The 15,675-nt window shown below is 51.4% G+C and overlaps 1 protein-coding gene across 1 annotated transcript in view; it reads left to right on the top strand.

The window, feature by feature from the left end:
- DNAH2 (dynein axonemal heavy chain 2) overlaps positions 1-15,675 on the top strand; it is a 110,490-nt gene that overhangs the window by 61,228 nt on the left and 33,587 nt on the right. The window contains exons 35-43 of the mRNA XM_040415219.1: positions 6,266-6,454; positions 11,620-11,723; positions 13,056-13,245; positions 13,659-13,839; positions 13,926-14,053; positions 14,139-14,291; positions 14,370-14,495; positions 15,085-15,303; positions 15,533-15,650. Coding sequence (XP_040271153.1) covers positions 6,266-6,454; positions 11,620-11,723; positions 13,056-13,245; positions 13,659-13,839; positions 13,926-14,053; positions 14,139-14,291; positions 14,370-14,495; positions 15,085-15,303; positions 15,533-15,650 — 1,408 coding nt within the window. The remainder of the gene's footprint in view (positions 1-6,265; positions 6,455-11,619; positions 11,724-13,055; positions 13,246-13,658; positions 13,840-13,925; positions 14,054-14,138; positions 14,292-14,369; positions 14,496-15,084; positions 15,304-15,532; positions 15,651-15,675) is intronic.

The following is a 15,675-nucleotide window of genomic DNA, read 5'->3' as shown; positions in this document are numbered from 1 at the left end:
TGCCTAAGGCCGTACCTACTTCAGAGAAGCAGGACATACCCTATAATCCAGCAGGAACGCAGGAGGTCCACCTAGTGAAAGGGGAACATGCACAGGGTTATCCTAGCATTAAGTGAGTGTGCAATAATACACCCAACACTGAACTCAGCGAGAGTGCAACTACTCTGCCAATGAAGGGGGACATGTACAAGTCCAGCACAGCCATACAAGGACAGCCGTGAATCTCATGAGCGTTCCAAATTCTGCCCATGGAATGAGGGGTGGTCAGGCACAAGGCCAGCACCGTATCCAATGGAAGTGCAAGCGTTCCACCCATGTTAGAGGGCCAGTCTCATGGCCAGCAATGTATCCGGTGAGAGTGTAGCATGCCGCCCAGAAAAAGGGGGGTAATGCACATGGCCAGCATCTCATCCAGGGAGAGTGCGAGCACACCGCCATGTATGGGAGTCATACACATGGCCAGCAACGTACTGGCGAGAGACAAACACAGTCAGTAAGAATGTGTGTATGTCGCCTGAGGAAGGAAGGCATGCCCCTGGCTGGCAGCGAATCCAGCGAGAGTGCGTACACCGCCCACGGAAGAGGGGTCATGCATATGGCCGACAGCGGATCCAGCGAGAGTGCAAGCACCCTGCCATGTATGGTGTACATGCACATGGCCAGCAACGTACCTGCGAGGAAACAACCACAGACAGAGGGATGTATGTATGCTGCCTGAGGGAAGGAGGCATACCCAAGGCCGGCAGGGAATCCAATGAGAGTGCAGCATACCGCCTATGAAATGGTCGGCAGCGAAACCAGTGAGAGTGCAGCATAATAACATAGTACATAACATAGTACATAAGTACATCATAGCACATCAGTGAGAGTGCAGCATTCCGTCTATGGAAGGGGGTCGTGCACATAGCCAGTACCGTATCCGGTGAGAGTGCAGTATTCCGCCTAAAAAGGGGGTCATGCACATGATCGGCAACAGATCCAGTGAGAGTGTAGCGTTCCGCCCATGGAAGGGGGTCATGCACATGGCCGGCAGCGAATCCAGTGAGAGCGCAGCGTTCCGCCTAGAGAAGGGGGTCACGCACATGGCCGGCAGCGAATCCAGTGAGTGCTGCGTTCCGCCCATGGAAGGGGGTCACGCACATGGCCGGCAGCAAATCCAGAGAGAGTGCAGCGTTCCGCTTATGGAAGGGGGTCGTGCACATGGCCAGCACCGTATCCGGTGAAGGTGCAGTATTCCGCCTAAGAAGGGGGTCATGCACAGCCGGCAGCCAGGGAGAGTGCAGTATCCCGCCTAGGAGGGGGGGGGATGCACATGGCAGGCACCATAACTGGAGAGATGATGAATGCTGCCTACGGAAGGGCCGCATGCACTTGGCCAGCGCCGTATCCTGGTAGAGAGCAAGAAAACCGCCTAAAAGGGGAAATGCCCTAGCAGCGACGCAGGCTGGGAGCGCAACACCATGCCGCCTGTGGAAAGAGGTCATGCAGACATGCAGCACTACTGATGAGGCTGCAGCATCCTGCGCAGTCCAATAGAAATCAGTGATCTATTATTCATTATTATTATTATTATTATTATTTTTATTATTTTAAACACAGCCTCTCTGAGGCTAAAGGGGAGCCACCATATAGGGGCACCTGAGAGACAGGAAAAAAAGGGGGGCCAACCATACAGGCCCATTTGGGAGCCGGCCTGTACCCAAAGGGTTAACAGGGATCCGGCCTGGAGGGCGGCGCTGCGATCCCCTGGGGGCGGAGGAACCCCCAGGCGGGAAGAATTTGCGCCTGGAGAAGTACCCGCCCCCTCCCCCAGAGGCCGGAATTTTGCGGCCTAGTAGGCCGCGAAGCCGGGGTCTAAATTTGCGGCGCCCGGCCCGTTATGTACCGCCGGGACCTGAGACGGAATGGCGCTTCAAACCGGCCGCGGGTGCCTACCCCGCTGGCCGGTCTGAATTGCGGCCCAGCAGGCCGCGAAGCCTGGGACAAAATTTGCGGAGCCCCGCCGACCGGCACCGACGGTCGGACGGGGCCTGCTGGGGCATAGTCAAGCCCAATGCCGGCCGCGGGAGCCCACCCCGCCGGCCGGAAGAGACAGGGACCCAGAATGGTGGCTTGCTGGCCGCGGGAGCCCACCCCGCCGCCGGAAGAGACAGGGGCCCAGAATGGTGGCTTGCTGGCCGCGGGAGCCCACCCCGCCGGCCGGAAGAGTCAGGGGCCCGGAATGGCGGCTTACCGGCCGCGGGAGCCCACACGCCGGCCGGAAGAGTCAGAGGCCCGGAATGGCGGCCTAGCAGGCCGCGGAGCCTAAAATTTTTGCGGCGCCCGGCCGCACCGGAATATTAATGCTGGCCGGAGGCGAGGCCTTACTCCACAGCCTCAGGCCTTGAGCAACACTCCGGTAAGGCCCAATGTGATCAGGCGAGATGGGGGGACCCAGAGACGGGGTGCCCGTGAGGAGAAGGCAGGCGACGGCAGAAACTATGTCGCAGCTTCTGCAGCTAGCTATGGGGAGACAGCCACTAGCTGCATGTCCTATGAGGGCCAGGAAAAGGGGGGGGGAGGCAGGGAGCAGATTGCCGCTCTGCGGCACCCCAGGGGCCAGCCTAGGTCCAGCAGGGGAAGGGTCCAGAGGCCCAGTATGGGGGGTCAGGCACGCAGGAGACCAGGGTGGGGGGGTGGGGGACGTAGGGCTGGAGAAGCCAATCTCTCACCATAGCCGTCTTCACCCTCGGTCCATTCCAGCAGGGTCGCCCCTTCAGCTACTGGCACCGTAGTGGCAGGACGCTGGAAGAGGGACTTGGCGTGCGGGCGACCCTTGCGCTGGCGGGATGTAGGGGAGCTGGGCTGCCCTGATCCACCTTGCCTTCTGTGGGGGAGGCCGCAGTGCGGGTGACCGGCACTGGCGCAGCTCAACCGCGGGAGAAGCAGAGAGGTCTAGTGCGTCTCTGTTGTCCCCGATGATCTGGAACAAAAAGAAAGAAAAAAAGTAAAAATCTAAAATTTAAACAAGGAGAAACCAGCCCTGCAGAGCAGGGAGTGTCTTGCCTCCTTGGACACTAAGCAAAAACTGGCAGTCTCTCTCTCCAGGCTGAGGGTATAGCTGTGGAGGAGGGGCTTAACAGTCTTCACTTAGTGTCACGCCTCCTATGGAGATGAGCTATACCCAAGGTCTTCTGTGTCCCCCAAGGAAACTGGGCGAGAAAGGGAATCCACACAGCGGGTCAACTACCGTAATGCATCAATCTGATGATAGATGGCTAACGGAAAATAAAGGAATAAGAATGACTACCGTAGGTCCTCACCGACGCACAAATATCCTCTCTTCTCCAATCCAGATAAAGAAGCTACAGAAACGACATTTCATATTTAACAAAAAAAAAACTCAAAATCATCCATCAATTTAAAACTTACCAAATTTCTATTCACATACACAAATCCCAAAACTTTTTAAGACACAGGCCCTTCAGCTATCAGATCAAAAAAAAATATTAGAAGGAGGGTCAAAAGTCCAAAAAAATGTACATACAGCAAAAGATGGAAAGAAACCTTCCTCCAAATAATCCATAAAGCATATCAAGGATTCAACATCCCAAAAAATCCAAAAAGAATAACAAACTGCCCTAAATGTAAGTCCTCAAACACAGACCTATAAACTTCTGGCAAAACATCCAACGATACATAGAGGCGCACTGGGAAATACCGCTGCCGACCTACCGACATCACAAAGAAGAAGACGGGAAAAAAAATCAAACATCACAAATCCCACAAATAATCCGTGCCGTGCTATTAGTAGCTAAAAGATGTATCATGGACTCCTGGCTGCACCTGACAACCCCCACAACTGCAGAAGTGATATCCCAAATGAAGTACATGGTGTGTATGGAGAGGATAGAGACCCTAGAGCAGTGGTGGCGAACCTATGGCACGGGTGGGCACCCGCACCCTGGAAATAGTCTATGGTGTACCAATATGCCTTAGACTATTCCTGCCATCCATCAGCGCAGGCGCACCATGAGCGGCGCAGGCAGCGCACTGACTGTAGGCAGGCTATTATAGCTAAATGATAAAGTACATGGAGGATATCCTATATTGGACTGTAGGGTTCAGGGTGAATTGCCGCGTTGGCACTTTGCGATAAATAAGTGGGTTTTGGGTTGCAGTTTGGGAACTCGGTCTCTAAAAGGTTCGCCAACACTGCCCTAGGGAAACTAAATATCTAAAACATTTATAAAATATGTGCGTATACGTTAGGCTGAGTTCACGTCACCAGTCAGCCTTTCCGTTCTCGGAGCAGGAGAACGGAAAGGATAGATTCGGCACATAACGGAGTCGGACGGATCCTATAGACAAGGGATGCTCAACCTGCGGCCCTCCAGCTGTTGTAAAACTACAACTCCCACCATGCCTTACTGTAGACTGATAGCTGTAGGCTGTTCAGGCATGCTGGGAGTTGTAGTTTTGCAACAACTGGAGGGCCGCAGGTTGAGCATGCCTGCTATAGACTATAACGGGGTCCGTTAGGTTTCCGCTTAGAAGATGATTTTGGAGCGGAGACAAAAGTTGTGGGCGCAGGACTTTTGTCTCCGCTTCAAAAATCTTCCTCTGAGCGGAAACCTAACGGACCCTGTTATAGTCTATAGGATCTGTGCCGAATCCTTCCTGAACGGTGATGTGAACTCAGCCTTACACCTGTGTCTTATTTTTTTTGTTTTTTGTTTTAGAACTTGTATTTATTCTACCTTTTATTTATATGTACTGCAATTGAAAATTACAATAAAAAGATTATTAAAAGAATTTACTGTTAAAAAAAAAATATCCCAAAAATTTTTCGGACATGGGCCCTTCAACTTTCAGATCGAAAAATATACAGAAAAAAATACTAGAAGGATGGTGAAAAGTCAAAAAATGCACACACAACGGAAGATTATTATTATTATTTATTATTAAAGCGCCCTTCATCCCCTGGCGCTGTACAGATGATAAGCGGTGCACATACATGATACAGACAATTGCACTAACCATAAACAAGACCAGTTACAGACTGGTACAGGAGGAGAGAGGGCCCTGCCCGGGAGGCTTACAGTCTACATTGGGAGAAGGACACAGGAGGTGCGGGTGAAGCTGTCATGGCGGTATAGAGGCAGCAGGGTCACTGGTTGTAGGCTTGTCTGAAGAGGTGGTTTTCAGGTTTCTTTTGAAGGATTCCACTGTCGGTGAGAGTCTGATATGTTGGGGAAGTGAGTTCCAGAGTCCGGGGGATGCACGGGAGAAATCCTGGAGGCGATTGTGGGAAGAGGAGAGGAGAGAAGGAGGTCTTGTCAGGATCGGAGATTGTGTGTGGGGATGTATCGGGAAAGTAGCTCAGAGATGTAGGGAGCGGACAGGTTGTGGACGGCCTTGTATGTATTTGTTAGTACTTTAAAGTGAATTTGCTGGGCGATGGGAGCCAGTGAGGGGAGAGGCAGAGGAGTAATAGGGGGAGAGGTGGATTAGTCGGGCAGCAGAGTTGAGGATAGATTGGAGGGGTGCGAGAGTGCTAGATGGGAGGCCACAGAGGAGGATGTCGCAGTAGTCCAGGCGGGAGATGATGAAGGCATGTACAAGCATTTTCACAGACTCAAAGTTAAGGAAAGTGCGGATGCGGGAGATGTTTTTGAGTTGGAGACGGCAGGTGGTGGAAAGGGCTTGGATGTGCGGTCGGAAGGAGAAGGCAGAATATGGAAAGAAACCTCCCTCAAAATAATACATAATGCTGATATAGAATTTAACAACCCAAAAAATGATTTACAAAAAACAAAAAGAATAACAAAATGTCCTAAATGTAACTCCTCAAGCACAGAGCTATGGCGCGGATTATGGACATGCAATAACATTCAAAACATCCAAGCGCACTGGGAAATACCTCTAGACCTGACATCACATATATCTCATTACAAAGAACATCCCAAACAGGCTTGAAAAAAATCTAATATTATAATTTATCGATAATTATAATTGAAAACGTAAATAAAAAGAATATTTTAAAAAGCTGCAGCTTTCCAATAGACTTTGCATTTCAATTTGCTAACTTCTTCAAGATCTCTGCTTTCTGTCAGTAAATAAGAACACTCATTGTTAATATTGTATCCCGGCCTAGTCAGGATCACACAAATCAAGAGCTTTGGTGCAAATTTTTATATTCATTCACTAACGATAAGCAGAGATTTTAATTATAGAATATTTTGCCCCTATTTTCTCACTAATCTCAACCTTTACATCTACACAGATCTCTATGCTGAACAAATACTCCGATGCCATCCGGGGAAACCTGACCAAGATTCTGCGGCTGAAACTGGTGGCCTTGATAACCGTGGAGGTCCACGCCAGAGACGTCATTGATAAGATGATTAAGAGCAGCTGCATGGACGTCTCCTCCTTCGAATGGTTAAGTCAGCTGCGTTTCTACTGGGATAAGGTAAAGTCTGTCGGCAGCATGATAAAAACAGAAAGGTCTGCCCCTCCTCCTGCAGGGTGATACATATAGAAGGAGCTATGAGTCTGCCCCTCCTCCTGCAGGGTGATACATATAGAAGGAGCTATGAGTCTGCTCCTCCTCCTGCAGGGTGATACATATAGAAGGAGCTATGAGTCTGCCCCTCCTAGTGCAGGGTGATACATATAGAAGGAGCTATGAGTCTGCTCCTCCTCCTGCAGGGTGATACATATAGAAGGAGCTATGAGTCTGCTCCTCCTCCTGCAGGGTGATACATATAGAAGGAGCTATGAGTCTGCCCCTCCTCCTGCAGGGTGATACATATAGAAGGAGCTATGAGTCTGCCCCTCCCCCTGCAGAGTGATACATATAGAAGGAGCTATGAGTCTGCTCCTCCTCCTGCAGGGTGATACATATAGAAGGAGCTATGAGTCTGCCCCTCCTCCTGCAGGGTGATACATATAGAAGGAGCTATGAGTCTGCTCCTCCTCCTGCAGGGTGATACATATAGAAGGAGCTATGAGTCTGCTCCTCCTCCTGCAGGGTGATACATATAGAAGGAGCTATGAGTCTGCCCCTCCTCCTGCAGGGTGATACATATAGAAGGAGCTATGAGTCTGCCCCTCCTCCTACAGGGTGATACATATAGAAGGAGCTATGAGTCTGCCCCTCCTCCTGCAGGGTGATACATATAGAAGGAGCTATGAGTCTGCTCCTCCTCCTGCAGGGTGATACATATAGAAGGAGCTATGAGTCTGCCCCTCCTCCTGCAGGGTGATACATATAGAAGGAGCTATGAGTCTGCCCCTCCTCCTGCAGGGTGATACATATAGAAGGAGCTATGAGTCTGCTCCTCCTCCTGCAGGGTGATACATATAGAAGGAGCTATGAGTCTGCTCCTCCTCCTGCAGGGTGATACATATAGAAGGAGCTATGAGTCTGCTCCTCCTCCTGCAGGGTGATACATATAGAAGGAGCTATGAGTCTGCCCCTCCTCCTGCAGGGTGATACATATAGAAGGAGCAATGAGTCTGCTCCTCCTCCTGCAGGGTGATACATATAGAAGGAACTATGAGTCTGCTCCTCCTCCTGCAGGGTGATACATATAGAAGGAGCTATGAGTCTGCTCCTCCTCCTGCAGGGTGATACATATAGAAGGAGCTATGAGTCTGCTCCTCCACCTGCAGGGTGATACATATAGAAGGAGCTATGAGTCTGCCCCTCCTCCTGCAGGGTGATACATATAGAAGGGAGCTATGAGTCTGCTCCTCCTCCTGCAGGGTGATAAATATAGAAGGAGCTATGAGTCTGCCCCTCCTCCTGCAGGGCGATACATATAGAAGGAGCTATGAGTCTGCTCCTCCTCCTGCAGGGTGATACATATAGAAGGAGCTATGAGTCTGCCCCTCCTCCTGCAGGGTGATACATATAGAAGGAGCTATGAGTCTGCCCCTCCTCCTGCAGGGTGATACATATAGAAGGAGCTATGAGTCTGCTCCTCCTCCTGCAGGGTGATACATATAGAAGGAGCTATGAGACTGCTCCTCCTCCTGCAGGGTGATACATATAGAAGGAGCTATGAGTCTGCTCCTCCTCCTGCAGGGTGATACATATAGAAGGAGCTATGAGTCTGCTCCTCCTCCTGCAGGGTGATACATATAGAAGGAGCTATGAGTCTGCCCCTCCTCCTGCAGGGTGATACATACAGAAGGAGCTATGAGTCTGCTCCTCCTCCTGCAGGGTAATACATATAGAAGAGCTATGAGTCTGCTCCTCCTCCTGCAGGGTGATACATATAGAAGGAGCTATGAGTCTGCCCCTCCTCCTGCAGGGTGATACATACAGAAGGAGCTATGAGTCTGCCCCTCCTCCTGCAGGGTGATACATATAGAAGGAGCTATAAGTCGGCCCCTCCTCCTGCAGGGTGATACATATAGAAGGAGCTATGAGTCTGCCCCTCCTCCTGCAGGGTGATACATATAGAAGGAGCTATGAGTCTGCCCCTCCTCCTGCAGGGTGATACATATAGAAGGAGCTATGAGTCTGCCCCTCCTCCTGCAGGGTGATACATATAGAAGGAGCTATGAGTCTGCCCCTCCTCCTGCAGGGTGATACATATAGAAGGAGCTATGAGTCTGCCCCTCCTCCTGCAGGGTGATACATATAGAAGGAGCTATTAGTCTGCCCCTCCTCCTGCAGGGTGATACATATAGAAGGAGCTATGAGTCTGCTCCTCCTCCTGCAGGGTGATACATATAGAAGGAGCTATGAGTCTGCTCCTCCTCCTGCAGGGTGATACATATAGAAGGAGCTATGAGTCTGCTCCTCCTCCTGCAGGGTGATACATATAGAAGGAGCTATGAGTCTGCTCCTCCCCCTGCAGGGTGATACATATAGAAGGAGCTATGAGTCTGCTCCTCCTCCTGCAGGGTGATACATATAGAAGGAGCTATGAGTCTGCCCTCCTCCTGCAGGGTGATACATATAGAAGGAGCTATGAGTCTGCTCCTCCTCCTGCAGGGTGATACATATAGAAGGAGCTATGAGTCTGCCCCTCCCCCTGCAGGGTGATACATATAGAAGGAGCTATGAGTCTGCCCCTCCTCCTGCAGGGTGATACATATAGAAGGAGCTATGAGTCTGCCCCTCCTCCTGCAGGGTGATACATATAGAAGGAGCTATGAGTCTGCCCTCCTCCTGCAGGGTGATACATATAGAAGGAGCTATGAGTCTGCTCCTCCTCCTGCAGGGTGATACATATAGAAGGAGCTATGAGTCTGCCCCTCCCCCTGCAGGGTGATACATATAGAAGGAGCTATGAGTCTGCTCCTCCTCCTGCAGGGTGATACATATAGAAGGAGCTATGAGTCTGCTCCTCCTCCTGCAGGGTGATACATATAGAAGGAGCTATGAGTCTGCTCCTCCTCCTGCAGGGTGATACATATAGAAGGAGCTATGAGTCTGCTCCGCCTCCTGTAGGGTGATACATATAGAAGGAGCTATGAGTCTGCTCCTCCTCCTGCAGGGTGATATATATAGAAGGAGCTATGAGTCTGCTCCTCCTCCTGCAGGGTGATACATATAGAAGGAGCTATGAGTCTGCCCCTCCTCCTACAGGGTGATACATATAGAAGGAGCTATGAGTCTGCTCCTCCTCCTGCAGGGTGATACATACAGAAGGAGCTATGAGTCTGCTCCTCCTCCTGCAGGGTGATACATATAGAAGGAGCTATGAGTCTGCCCCTCCTCCTGCAGGGTGATACATACAGAAGGAGCTATGAGTCTGCTCCTCCTCCTGCAGGGTGATACATATAGAAGGAGCTATGAGTCTGCCCCTCCTCCTGCAGGGTGATACATATAGAAGGAGCTATGAGTCTGCTCCTCCTCCTGCAGGGTGATACATATAGAAGGAGCTATGAGTCTGCCCCTCCTCCTGCAGGGTGATACATATAGAAGGAGCTATGAGTCTGCCCCTCCTCCTGCAGGGTGATACATATAGAAGGAGCTATGAGTCTGCCCCTCCCCCTGCAGGGTGATACATATAGAAGGAGCTATGAGACTGCCCCTCCTCCTGCAGGGTAATACATATAGAAGGAGCTATGAGTCTGCTCCTCCTCCTGCAGGGTGATACATATAGAAGGAGCTATGAGTCTGCCCCTCCTCCTGCAGGGTGATACATATAGAAGGAGCTATGAGTCTGCTCCTCCTCCTGCAGGGTGATACATATAGAAGGAGCTATGAGTCTGCTCCTCCTCCTGCAGGGTGATACATATAGAAGGGAGCTATGAGTCTGCTCCTCCTCCTGCAGGGTCATACATATAGAAGGAGCTATGAGTCTGCTCCTCCTCCTGCAGGGTGATACATATAGAAGGAGCTATGAGTCTGCCCCTCCTCCTGCAGGGTGATACATATAGAAGGAGCTATGAGTCTGCCCCTCCTCCTGCAGGGTGATACATATAGAAGGAGCTATGAGTCTGCCCCTTCTCCTGCAGGGTGATACATATAGAAGGAGCTATGAGTCTGCCCCTCCTCCTGCAGGGTGATACATATAGAAGGAGCTATGAGTCTGCTCCTCCTCCTGCAGGGTGATACATATAGAAGGAGCTATGAGTCTGCCCCTCCTCCTGCAGGGTGATACATATAGAAGGAGCTATGAGTCTGCTCCTCCTCCTGCAGGGTGATACATATAGAAGGAGCTATGAGTCTGCCCCTCCTCCTGCAGGGTGATACATATAGAAGGAGCTATGAGTCTGCTCCTCCTCCTGCAGGGTGATACATATAGAAGGGAGCTATGAGTCTGCTCCTCCTCCTGCAGGGTCATACATATAGAAGGAGCTATGAGTCTGCTCCTCCTCCTGCAGGGTGATACATATAGAAGGAGCTATGAGTCTGCCCCTCCTCCTGCAGGGTGATACATATAGAAGGAGCTATGAGTCTGCCCCTCCTCCTGCAGGGTGATACATATAGAAGGAGCTATGAGTCTGCCCCTTCTCCTGCAGGGTGATACATATAGAAGGAGCTATGAGTCTGCCCCTCCTCCTGCAGGGTGATACATATAGAAGGAGCTATGAGTCTGCTCCTCCTCCTGCAGGGTGATACATATAGAAGGAGCTATGAGTCTGCCCCTCCTCCTGCAGGGCGATACATATAGAAGGAGCTATGAGTCTGCTCCTCCTCCTGCAGGGTGATACATATAGAAGGAGCTATGAGTCTGCCCCTCCTCCTGCAGGGCGATACATATAGAAGGAGCTATGAGTCTGCCCCTCCTCCTGCAGGGTGATACATATAGAAGGAGCTATGAGTCTGCCCCTCCTCCTGCAGGGTGATACATATAGAAGGAGCTATGAGTCTGCTCCTCCTCCTGCAGGGTGATACATATAGAAGGAGCTATGAGTCTGCCCCTCCTCCTGCAGGGTGATACATATAGAAGGAGCTATGAGTCTGCTCCTCCTCCTGCAGGGTGATACATATAGAAGGAGCTATGAGTCTGCTCCTCCTCCTGCAGGGTGATACATATAGAAGGAGCTATGAGTCTGCTCCTCCTCCTGCAGGGTGATACATATAGAAGGAGCTATGAGTCTGTGGTATCAGTGTCAGTTGTTGAATGCTGTGTAATTTGCTCTCTTTCTCTCTCTCTTCCTCTATAGGAAATTGATGACTGTCTCGTTAGACAGACTAACACTCAGTTCCAGTATGGATATGAGTACCTGGGGAATTCTGGACGCCTGGTGATCACTCCTTTGACTGACAGGTATATAGGGGTTTATAGCAGGTGTATATGGAGGTATACAGCAGGTATATAAGGGGCTCCTCTTCCTCCATGTAGCGGTAACACAGCCTGAAAACTCGGTCAGTCCGACCGTCATACACCGCCCTGCACCTTCACCTTCCATGTATCAGTGCCCCTCTATGTCTGACCCCACCGCCCTGCACCTTCACCTTCCATGTATCAGTGCCCCTCTATGTCTGACCCCACAGGTGTTACATGACTCTCACCACCGCCCTGCACCTTCACCTTCCATGTGTCAGTGCCCCTCTATGTCTGACCCCACCGCCCTGCACCTTCACCTTCCATGTATCAGTGCCCCTCTATGTCTGACCCCACCGCCCTGCACCTTCACCTTCCATGTATCAGTGCCCCTCTATGTCTGACCCCACCGCCCTGCTCCTTCACCTTCCATGTATCAGTGCCCCTCTATGTCTGACCCCACCGCCCTGCACCTTCACCTTCCATGTATCAGTGCCCCTCTATGTCTGACCCCACCGCCCTGCACCTTCACCTTCCATGTATCAGTGCCCCTCTATGTCTGACCCCACCGCCCTGCACCTTCACCTTCCATGTGTCAGTGCCCCTCTATGTCTGACCCACCGCCCTGCACCTTCACCTTCCATGTATCAGTGCCCCTCTATGTCTGACCCCACCGCCCTGCACCTTCACCTTCCATGTGTCAGTGCCCCTCTATGTCTGACCCCACCGCCCTGCACCTTCACCTTCCATGTATCAGTGCCCCTCTATGTCTGACCCCACAGGTGTTACATGACTCTCACCACCGCCCTGCACCTTCACCTTCCATGTGTCAGTGCCCCTCTATGTCTGACCCCACCGCCCTGCACCTTCACCTTCCATGTATCAGTGCCCCTCTATGTCTGACCCCACCGCCCTGCACCTTCACCTTCCATGTATCAGTGCCCCTCTGTGTCTGACCCCACCGCCCTGCACCTTCACCTTCCATGTATCAGTGCCCCTCTATGTCTGACCCCACCGCCCTGCACCTTCACCTTCCATGTGTCAGTGCCCCTCTATGTCTGACCCCACCGCCCTGCACCTTCACCTTCCATGTATCAGTGCCCCTCTATGTCTGACCCCACCGCCCTGCACCTTCACCTTCCATGTATCAGTGCCCCTCTATGTCTGACCCCACCGCCCTGCACCTTCACCTTCCATGTATCAGTGCCCCTCTATGTCTGACCCCACCGCCCTGCACCTTCACCTTCCATGTATCAGTGCCCCTCTATGTCTGACCCCACCGCCCTGCACCTTCACCTTCCATGTATCAGTGCCCCTCTATGTCTGACCCCACAGGTGTTACATGACTCTCACCACCGCCCTGCACCTTCACCGCGGAGGATCTCCTAAGGGCCCTGCTGGTACCGGAAAGACGGAGACGGTGAAAGATCTGGGGAAGGCTCTGGGGATGTATGTGATCGTGGTGAACTGCTCTGAAGGCCTGGACTATAAGTCCATGGGCAGGATGTACTCCGGTCTGGCTCAGGTGAGGACTCTCGCCGCCATATGTGACATTATTTCTTTCACCTCCAGTCTCCGCTTCAGGTATTTCATCTTCAGTCACCTCCGAAGGTCCATTTACAGGTTTACGTGTCATTTTACGTTTTGTGTGCTTTACTTGATTTTTCCAGTTATTAGACGCATCAAGCCTTACGTTCTGATCGCATCCAGAGCTGCATTCACAATTCTGCTACCTTTCTATGAGAGAACTACAACCACAATGTAACAGGATCTCAGCTCCGAGCGGTTTGTATGCTAGTATTGTGAATGCAGCTCTGGATGTGACTGGAGTTTCACACATACCCTGTTGCTGTAGGTATGTAGATTTGGACTGTAGAGTGGTGCTCATCTATGTCTCCGATGCCACCCTGACAATACCCGTCTACATTTCTGCTCCAGACTGGCGCTTGGGGTTGCTTTGATGAATTCAACCGCATCAACATTGAAGTCCTGTCAGTGGTCGCCCAGCAGATCCTCTCCATCTTGTCTGCGCTGGCCTCTAACCTGACCCGATTTGTATTTGAGGGCAGAGAGATCAACTTGGTGTGGTCTTGTGGTATCTTCATCACCATGAACCCAGGTAAGTAGACCAATCAATAGCTGCTCTGCTCCACTCCAACTATATGCCATTGAACGACGCTCGCTGATGTCCAACTTACCTCTCAGGCTACGCCGGCCGCACCGAGCTCCCCGACAACCTCAAGTCCATGTTCAGACCCATCTCCATGGTGGTTCCAGACTCCACTCTGATCGCAGAGATCATCCTGTTTGGAGAAGGGTTCAGCAACTGTAAGGTAATGCCACTGACCTGTGGCACAGGGGTCGTCGACCCACACAGTCGCCAGGGCAGAGGTCACATTTTTGGGTTTTGTTTGGCAGCTCCTGGCTAAGAAGGTCTACACCTTGTACTCCCTGGCCGTGCAGCAGCTCTCCAAGCAGGACCACTATGACTTTGGGCTGAGAGCCCTGACCTCGTTGCTGCGGTACGCTGGAAGGAAGCGCAGAGTCCGGCCAGACTTGTCTGACGAGGAGGTGAGTGACGTGTGGCACCGGGTCACGTGGGCACGTGTAGCCTCACGTTCACACCTGTCTTTTCACTCCTGCCTACAGATCCTGCTGATGTCCATGAAGGATATGAACATCGCCAAGCTGACCTCAGTCGACCTTCCTCTGTTTAATGGGATCATGCAGGATTTGTTCCCCGGGATCGACACTCCACCTGTGGAATACGGAAAGGTGAGTCCAGCACCTGGTGGTCCAGAAATCCTCGTCACTGCCAGAGTAACAGGGATTTACCTGACCGTCCACCACTTAAAGGGGTTGTCTGAGATCTGAGGATAGTCTAACCAATTCCCAGCGGACGCTCGTTCTATTCAGTTCATGTGCTTTTTTATTCCAATAAGTATATCCAATCAAAAAGGACGCGTTTCGGCCCATCCAGCCTTCGTCAGCGGACCGAAACGAGTCCTTTTTGATTGGATCTACTTATTGGAATAAAAAAGCACATGAACTGAATAGAACGAGCTGGGAATTTGTTACATTGTTCTCTGGAGCTCCCTCCTTGGCGGCGCGCACTAGAGTCGAGTGCCGAACATCTTCCTGCTTCTCCTTAGGATCGGTCAGCAATATCTGATCAGTGGGGGTCTGACTTCCAATCATCTGTTTGAAGAGACCATGGTGTTTCGGTGAGCGCTGTGGCCTCCTCACTGCTTACCAAGCACAGCGCCGTACATTGTGTAGAGAAGAATATAGCGCTGATAAGTGAAGCTTTGGATGCTTCCATCCTCAGTATCTCAGGTTATATTTCCATATCGTGTCCTCTCAGCTACGTGAACAGATCGAACAAGAGCTTCGTCTCTCCGGCCTGCAAGTTACGCCTTTCACGGTCACTAAAGTCATCCAGCTGTACGAAACAAAGAGCTCCCGCCACTCCTGCATGATCGTGGGGAGGACATGCAGTGGAAAGACCACTACGTGGCGCTGCCTGCAGGCAGCACTATCTGCACTCCACCGCGGCGGGGACACTAACTACAATCTTGTGCGGGTGAGAGAATATTGTCTGTTTTGTCCGTTAAAGTGTCCAATCTTTAGAGTACCATAAGTGGTGTGACCCTGAGCAGAGCCGCACTCCAGGAGGAAGAGGGAAACCTGGTGGGAAGAACATATGTCAGGCTTTTGTTTGTAGACCACTTGTCCCAGTTCATCCGTCCACGTAACTGGCGCTTTGCATTATAGTAGACCTTCTCTTGTTTGAGTTTATCTTCCCTTCACAGGATTTCCCCTTGAACCCTAAAGCCGTGTCACTGGGGGAGCTGTATGGAGAATACGACCTGGCGACCAACGAGTGGACAGACGGCATACTCTCCAGTCTCATGAGGACAGCCTGTGCAGGTGTCTATTTCATACGTATATAATT

The sequence above is a fragment of the Bufo bufo genome, chromosome 1 (genome assembly GCF_905171765.1).
Source record: "Bufo bufo chromosome 1, aBufBuf1.1, whole genome shotgun sequence".
NCBI classification, from domain to species: Eukaryota; Metazoa; Chordata; class Amphibia; order Anura; family Bufonidae; genus Bufo; species Bufo bufo.
Note: the sequence above shows the minus strand (reverse complement) of the source record. Positions and strands in the feature narration are given on the sequence as shown.